Source organism: Bombyx mori, chromosome 9, assembly GCF_030269925.1.
Source record: "Bombyx mori chromosome 9, ASM3026992v2".
Classification (NCBI taxonomy): domain Eukaryota; kingdom Metazoa; phylum Arthropoda; class Insecta; order Lepidoptera; family Bombycidae; genus Bombyx; species Bombyx mori.
In genome coordinates this window covers 7711202-7720442 of record NC_085115.1, presented here as the reverse complement: position 1 = coordinate 7720442, position 9241 = coordinate 7711202, and the positions used below count along the sequence as shown (strand labels likewise).

The following is a 9241-nucleotide window of genomic DNA, read 5'->3' as shown; positions in this document are numbered from 1 at the left end:
GAAATGCCTCAATACTTCTTTATAGTTGCATAAATTTATTGGCTAATTGGGTCAGATATATTATAAAAAGAACTCCGCCTAAATTAACATAATAAGTATATCAAAACACTAGTATTCATTATAATTATATTATTATATTATATTCATTATATTCCATCATTTTTTACAACTTCGTGGGTGGTGTTCTTACGTGTTGCTTCTGTTTGCGAACGTTAAGAACAAGATAGGCTACCATAGCCGTATTAGAGCGCATGAGAGGCGCGAACATTAGCTTTTAAGTTATTGAACAGAAAATTTTGGTCGCCGTTGCCGAAACCGGCTTGGAACCATAATGATGATGATGATGATTCATTATAAATTACACTCTTCATTTACCTACTCGAAATTGCTTTTAATTTTCCTCGAGGAACTTGAAGTATATAACGGCCGAAATATGGACCTTTAAGGTTTTGTTCATACCCCTGGTCTTCAATTCATTTCCCCAATCACCACTCGAATGAATTTTGATGTAGTATCATTCGGAGACACGGTCCTATGGTGGACCTTTCATTGAAGATGTTCATTTTGGTTCTTGATGGGCCATCACATTTACAAAGTACGTGAGACATGCATAAGCTACAGTGAGCTTTCAACTGAGTACACCTTGCAAAGAGGCTTTCCAGTACCGATGTGTCCAGCAAGCGTTTCAAGCACGTAAGGTAACAAACGTTGACTGTGTATTTCACCGATGTATATAACATTCAGGATCTTAGTAATTTCTATGGTTCCTAGATTATAGACGATCGTCAGTTCATATTATTTTATTTGGTACCAAATTAGGCTGTTATCGTGGCGCGTGGCCAAAATCTTTTCTGCGGTTGTTGGTTAGTGGTAAGGTTGCTGCGCAGAATGGAGAGCAGTCGACGTCGCCCAAAACACGTCATTTCGGATCCTCCCGATCTACTAACGGTGCTTTTGGGTACCTCAAGCACCGGTCATCGTTCTCGTCGAATCCGTCGCTTGCGACGAAGCGCTCGACGAGTAAATTAACCCACGGACACAGCCCAGTGAGTTTCTCGCCGGATTTTCTCAGTGGGTCGCGTTTCTGATCCGGTGGTAGATTTTGCGAAGCACGGCTCTTGCTAGGGTTCGTGTTAGCAATATCGTGAGGTTTGAGCCCCGTGAGCTCAACTACTAGTTAAGGTTACGCTGAAATAGCCTCTCAAGGCTATCAGCTTAGGTAGGAAATTTAAAAAGGTTGCTGCGACATATGTTAATAGTTTGTATTTTACTATTTGTCATTTCATCATATTCGTCACAAGAAGACTGCGTTTAGTACGCGCCATAAGCGAGAAACTGCACAATACAAAGTCATTATCACATTAATGTCTGAAAGTTACGATTATTGAAGTGAAACTTCTTTATCGGCGTTGGAAAAAAATTTACCGTCACATTTTTCGGTTACGCGTCACATTTTTCCGTTACGCGCCATCTTTTTTGTATTCATGTCTATGATAATAAAATCCTTTTGTTTAAACTTTATCTAATTTAACTTTATTTAACCAATTTCTAGAAAGTTGCATGTAGATCATTTTTCGAAAAATAAGGCCATAAAAAAGTTTCACTTCTTACGTGTGTACACTAGTACACGCACATTTTCTATATATATAAAAATGAATTGCTGTTCGTTAGTCTCGCTATAACTCTAGAACGGCTGTACCGATTTGGCTAATTTTGGTCTTGAATTATTTGTGGAAGTCCAGAGAAGGTTTAAAAGGTAGATATAATGAAAATTCTCGGAATTAAATGAAAATAACAATTTTCTTTTTCCTTAGATGTGTCCCCCGTCGGACGGATTCCTTTTGTTTGTTTTAAGTTTATCTTTATTTATGGATTGAGGCACTACGAAGTCTGCCGGGTCAGCTAGTAATCTATATAAATTCCATGTATCCATGCAATGTACCGCGATCAACTTCACTCCCTCCGAAGCGTCATTTCAGTATTCCGGTTTGAGTTGAGTAATGGCAGGAGTAATATTATAATTTTATTGGAACTGGCCTCAAATATAACGGTGGCGTCATTCACATTAATAACAACTAATTAACTGGTCCCGTGCTAAGTTCGTAAAGAACCAGGGACCAGTTAACGTGGCGTTGATTGTTAGTAAATATTTATATTTATATTAAATGTATAAACGAAAAAAAAAAAAAAAAATAATAATAAAAAAAACCCTTATTTCACAAACAATAAAATCCAATTTTAACCAGTATTCATAATAACTGCTAGTAACCAAAACTGCGTGTCGCAGTATCATGGCCACCGACAGGAAATTACAGGTCACTCATCCTTGGGTCCGCGGTCTGCTCCCAACATCTGCAGACCGTCAAGTCCCAGATACCTTGCGTGCCCTCTAGGGGTGGATCTCGTATTAGTTTCCCAATAAAAAAAAGAAAACCAAAAGCGCCCATGAAAAAACCATTAGAACAACTTGTATTTTTAAGCTATTGCATAGCTTTTATCGCGGGCTTTGAGCGCGGCGACCGAATCAAGAAATTCCGTAACAAAAATAAAACCAAACACCCCCACACCGCCTGCCATGTAGCTCGTGTTCAACACATTCACACGTTGCGCTTGTGTAGTATTTGTGAATAAGCACGCGGCGTAACGTCGCACTGCATGCGCATCATGAAAGTTAATGTTTTGCTTTTGTCAATTTTTATAAATAAGCGTGGTCTTATTTTATTATTGTTTTAATATTAAATTATTATTGTCTAAAATTGCAATGTTCATAAAAAATGCTATGCAATAGCTTTACCGCGGCAGTCCTCGAGTGCCACATGTCTTTTTTTTTTTTTTTAACGAAACTCATTACTGCTTCCCGGCAGAAATAGGCAGAGCGGTGGTACCTACTCGTGCGGAGTCACAAGAGGTCCTACTATCAGTGAGTAAAATATGAATCATAGATATCAACCCTTAACCTCGTCTGCGCATATGAAGTAATAAAAACGTGATTGATGTTTTAATCAAATTTTTTGGGAAGATAGAAACAATACACTAAATTCGAACAAAATTTATTTAGGAATGAATATCAGTCAAACACTTATAAATACATTAAATTACTTCATGTCTGTGATTTATCTTCTGTTATCACTAGATTGTTTTTTTAATATTCTAGGTTTCCACATGTTTTCTTTTAAAAACATGCTTCACGTAGAAGGTTCAATAATTATATAAAATAGGAAATACACTTTTTGCGTTTCTGCATAACAACCACACAATTTGGATTTCAGAAGATTCTAATGTTGCCAGCATGCCATTTAAAAAAATACATAAATATCAATTTAGTAAGAGACATTCCTCAAACATTGAACTAACCTAACTACTTAACAATATTAAATGCAGTATTACTAGCCTCTTATTGCTTGAAGTGAACACATTGCATAAATATACAGAAAGATTTAAAAAGAAAAATTATAATGACTAATATTTTTTAAATAATCTTTTGTCAGCCTTAATAATAATAATGAAGTGTTGGGAATCAGTAGGAAAAAACAGTAACAAAATTGGTAATAACTATTCGGTGCACATTTTCAACAGGAACCCCCTAAAATATTGAGATATTTATGTAGCAATACAAATATAATAATCTTGTAATAGAAGTCTTGTCCTTACTTATATTACCAATAACCGTTTTTTTTTACTAATAACTATTTCAAGCACGTTTTCATTCATAAGTAAATCGAGTGAAAATATTTTCTGTTTTGTTTAAAATAATTGCTTTGAAAATTTAATAATAAATAAGAAAAGAATGAATAAAGATTATAAATATTGTAGTGATTAGCATTGATCTCCATAAGGTTTACTGCAGTCGCCGGCGCCGCAGACGAGACGATTGCTCGGCTCTCCGGATTTGTATGGGATATTGCCTAGATAGTTCCCACTGTAAAACAAATAGTATCTGTATATTAATATGTGAAGCAAAAACTTTGTACTCATTTTTACGAAAATTGTGCGGACGGAGGAGTATGAAATTTTCCACACTTATAGAGAACATAGAGAAGAGAGCGCAGAATGTGAATATTTCTTTAAATTATGCATAAAAAATACATTAAATCAATTTAAAAAAAAAACATCACACACTACCATATATTTAACACACACGCATGCATACTATTTTTTTTTTTATTGCTTAGATGGGTGGACGAGCTCACAGCCCACCTGGTGTTAAGTGGTTACTGGAGCCCATAGACATCTACAACGTAAATGCGCCACCCACATTGAGATATAAGTTCTAAGGTCTCAAGTATAGTTACAACGGCTGCCCCACCCTTCAATCCCCTTTATTGTCAAACTTTTCTTATTGCTTATAGTCCGTGGTCAAATTGCAATAGTTAAAGTGCAGTCTCGGCGAAATCTGTGGTTATAGAAGTATAATAAGTAAGTAATAAGTGACAATAGAATCATAATAGTGTACAAACTTATAATTTTAACTAATTATAGTCGAATTTCGACTACCGGGGGACCACTAGTTTGAATAAAATTACCTCATTAGTGAATATTTTCCTGGAAAATCTCTAAGGAAAGAAAGAAAGAAAATGGATCCTGTCACTTTTTTTTCTTGTTCTAACTAAAAAATTTAATCAATTGATATGACATATATTAAATTTGTATAGTTAGTAAAGGAATTGCAACGTACGCAGGTCCATAGTTGCACACAACGAAGAATGATTTCATCTGTGCAGTCCGCGAGGTGCCGATAGCGCAGCCAACGCGATCACTATCAGACCACACCATCTGTAAAACAGTATACCAATATTCTAATTTAGTTGGGTCTGCATATTTATTGGATTCTGACCAATACAACCTGAACACACCGGGTATGGCACGCCCCAATTATTATTTTTTGAATACTTCATTCTAAACTTTTCCGTACAAAAAAGATAACGGATTTGGATGAAAATCTTAATAATACAGAGTATCACAGAAGTATTATATTCTCTGAAAAATAGTTGAATAGACGTCCGTAGATTAGAAAAAGCCGACATCCTTAGCCGAATGCAACTTTGCATAAATGCCGATACAGAATAATAAAATACACGATAGTTACTACACAGGTTTTTAATAGTTTCACAGAACTCCCTGCGTGCCTCAAGTGTGCTAAAACTATTTAAAAAAAAATCGGTATATCAAAGGAATCGTGAATTGCGGAAGATTTCTGCTTCATCTGTCAACGCAAATTCGTACCGTAGAATATTTAAGTAAAACTTTGAAATTAATATTCACCGCGCCACTCTTCGTGTTTTATCATTCAAAACGCACAACAGTCTCATTCCATAGAGGGATAATTAATAAGGTACATAATAGGTACAACAATATTGGATGAAGAAAAATAACATATTATACTCTATTGGAGTATACATGGAACTAACTAGGGGTGCCCAATGACCTTTGATGAATACATCTTTAATTACTTTTTATATATAAAATTCATTGTTTCTTGTCTGTCTACTTAACTATTTGTGAAAAGCAAATTAGGCAATAAATAGATTTTAAATTTTCCGCTGAGACTTTGAACTTGGTTAGCTCATAATTGGAATACTGACTAATTAAATATACAGAAAATCCCTTATCGTAGTAGCAAGGTGTATACTAACAAAACATTCATCAGATAGAAACAAATAAAACTATGAGAGATAGTGGATGAGAGTGCTATATTTTTGCAAAGTTCTAAGTATCGTGTTACCAAGAATATCTGAAATTCCAAACACTCTAATCTGGTTAAAACTAATTTGAAATTTTATTTTTGTTGTAAAAGTCAAGAGAGGAAAACGAATTTAGAATCCATATCATTTTAAACATTTGTTTAAGACAAATATGCTTACGCGTTGAGTTGAGCTATGGAGTTTTTTTTTTTTTTTAATTTATTTTCTGCTGTTTGTCTACAGAATCCAAAAGTACAACACGTATTGTCATCATTTCAAACCTTGTTTATCGTAACTAACGATCAAAATTACTTTATTTGCATTTGTATCGATTTAAAAAAAAGTATCATTACCAAATCGCAAATATTTACCCTCGACGGTTATATTTCTTTAATTTAATTTAGTTATCACAACTAAAAATAAAAAAGGAGATTTTTACTAACCTGAGTGTAGTGGGCGATCTGCTTTTTCCCAGTTTTTTGAAAGTCGCTCGATTTTAAGGGCGCAAATTTGTAGTTTTCATGTTCATTGAACCAAGATTCGAGGGCGGAATCTGGGTTGATCTTGTGATTTTTATTGCTCGTCATATACCAGTACAAGTTCTCGCCCGTTGAAAACCTTTCGGATGCTGGAAATGTGTTTTTTAATTTTAATTTGAGAGTATAGATTGTAATTTAAGCGATAACTTGGATATCCTAACGAAAAAAATCGGTTTATTGTTTCACGAAACTTATTCAGCACTGTCTTAATTATGCCTCTAAGAGAAAATCTTAAACGTTAACTATCATTTTACCGAGAACTTAAATAGAAAACAATTATCAAGATTATAATTACTATTTATTTTTTAACTACGTATTACTACGTATTCTAAGTATTGGAAACTCACTAAAATTAAAAATCGTGATTGGAACCGATTAAATAATACTGCAATGTAGGTAATTGCGAAGGACTACAACAATTCGTGTATCTATCTCTTTAAGAAAATATGAAAACATGACTTGATCTTGAAATTAGTTTACTGTCACCAACCTATGCTCCTGTCTGGATTATGGAAATCATTGTCCGACGAAGCCCACTTTGCAGCTTTCGCAGCTAACTCCTTATCCCAAATCTGTTGAAAGTTTTTAATATTTATTGAAAACTACCTGACCCGGCAGATTTCGTAGTGCCTCAATCGATAAATAAAAGAACTAAACTTTTGTATAAAATAAACTTAAAACAAACAAAAGGAATCCGTCCGACGGGGGACGCATCAAAGGGAAAACAAAATTGTTATTTTTATTTAATTCCGAGCGTTTTCCTATTTATCTACCTTTTAAAAGTCCAGAGAAGTCTGAACTTCCACAAATAATTCAAGACTAAAATTATCCAAATCGGTCCAGCCGTTCTCGAGTTTTAGCGAGACTAACGAACAGCAATTCATTTTTATATATATAGAAGAAGAAGATAGAAGATAGATATCTGAAGTTATTGCTCTAAGCTATATTCGTTTTGTTCTTAAATAGTTTTGATGTTCCGATGTACGATGATCGGAACTTACAATATAAAATTGAGCTTGATAGTATACAATTGATTTACATACCATGTATTTCATTTGGGTCGCTGCCGGCTGTCCAGATATTTCACCCTTGGCTATTTGTTCACGCCGCAAATTGTGACCGTTGACGAACTGTCGTATATCGTCGCACGATAATGGCTGTAACTCTGGAAATTTATGAAATTTTATTTCAAATGAAAGAAAACAGAGGGTATACATATAAACTTAACTTAACCACACGCCACATATAAATATGTTTTTTTTTAATAAATAAAGTTATATCAACTTCTTCCGTAATGTTTTTATGGTCCTAAACTGTGTTACTAAAATAATGTACTCACTCCGACAATCAATAGATTGAAAGCACGCGAGTGCGACAACAAATATAAGGAACGACTGCATTGTATTTGTAAAGTAGTTTCGCAACACCCAACGACCGCGCGCTAATAAAACCCAAACGAAACTAAATTTCGAGTACTACCGCCAGGCTTATGTACCTGAATTTATACGCGTGGTTATTGACGTATTCGTTGTTGATGGCGAGGAAAATTAACTAATTTATTAATAACTAGCGACCCGCCCTCGCTTCGCTTCGGAAACATTAAAACACACACGAAACCAAAAAAATAAAATTAAAAAAATTTAAAAAAAAGTAGCCTATGTTCATCAGGGACAATGTCAGCTTCTAATGGAAAAATAATTTTTCAAATCGGTCCAGTAGTTTCGGAGCCTATTCGAAACAAACAAACAAACAAATCTTTCCTCTTTATAATATTAGTATAGATATAGATTAGTATAGATTGCTCTCTTTATCTTTTGGTCGCATGAATTAACTGAAGGATGTACAACAGTACTGTGCGGGGTCGATTCCTGATCGGAGTCAGCATCTTTAAAAGATCTTTGCGATAAACAGCAGCTTGGCTGTTCCCCTGGCATTGCTTACGTCCGACGTCCAACGATAACCATTTAACATCATTTGGACCGTATGCTCGTCTTTTTACAAAAGCAAATAGATAAGTTTCGGAGTCTGGTTGAACAAGTTCTTGTTTCGTGTACAACATTGTTTTCGGTAGTCATGGTATAGGAGAAAATACAATTTTGGGGCTGTTTAATGTACCTATATAGAATTTAGTTTTTTTTTCTTTGTTATTATTGTGCCACCTTGGATGGCGCCCTGTGTGGATGTCGCTTTGACTCATTTAGCTTATGAAGAAACGAAGGTGCCCAGATATTTAAAGAAAATGTTTTTAAAAAGCTATTCCTGACTGTTCTATTAAAACTACCCGAATAGAGAACTAAAAATATGTACAACTGCTGTTCGGAATGGAAATACGACATTTCTTTTTCCTATAACACCAAGTGACAGGTTACATTATTATTTTTTGCGAAAATAATTAAAACGGCTGGCTGTGTGGTTTGATTTTATTTTGTGTTTGTTGATTTCTGAAACCGCGGACCAAGAGAAATGTTTCGTAATTTTAGAAGTTTGCCAATTTTTATCTATTGAAATTACGAAAAATAAAATAAGGATTACACGACAAAGGTTCTCTAGTTGTACTCCTGGGGAGCAATAGATTGCTTGGATTAAACGCAGCCGGCTTTCTTCGTAAGGAATTTTTACTCAAGAAGTTACAAAACTTGAAACTGATCTAGGACTTTATGTAAATAGACAGGCAAAGTCACGCCCGTCCCGCGTTGAGTGACTAACAGAGCGAATAGATATCACACCTTCCAAGTTACCATCCTCGAGAGATAGGGTCGGAGTATGAACTGTATTGTGTCAGTATTGTCTAACCCTCAAACTGGAACACACTACCTACTTCGCAGCAGAAATAGGTGAGATGTTAATACGAATAATAAAACCAATTTTTCTGATAATTCAAAAAAATATGAGAACGCACCACAAAACAAGCCGATTACCAGTTCGGCAGCCGTAAAGACTTCGAACCCATTCTTCAAGGTGCATAGCCGCATTTTCGCATTTGTAACAATAAAATATTAAATTAAGATTGGGAAATGGGTA

General features: G+C 34.9%; 1 protein-coding gene across 1 annotated transcript; it reads right to left on the bottom strand.

Moving 5' to 3' along the window:
• Positions 1–3548: 3548 nt before the first annotated feature.
• LOC733073 (SCP-related protein) lies at positions 3549–7680 on the bottom strand. The gene is made up of 6 exons (NM_001044171.1): positions 7560–7680; positions 7264–7385; positions 6711–6792; positions 6125–6309; positions 4676–4773; positions 3549–3919 (listed from the first exon to the last, which is right to left on the bottom strand). The coding sequence occupies exons 1-6, from the start codon at positions 7618–7620 to the stop codon at positions 3817–3819; spliced, it is 651 nt and encodes a 216-aa protein (NP_001037636.1). The 5' UTR covers positions 7621–7680; the 3' UTR covers positions 3549–3816.
• Positions 7681–9241: the final 1561 nt, after the last annotated feature.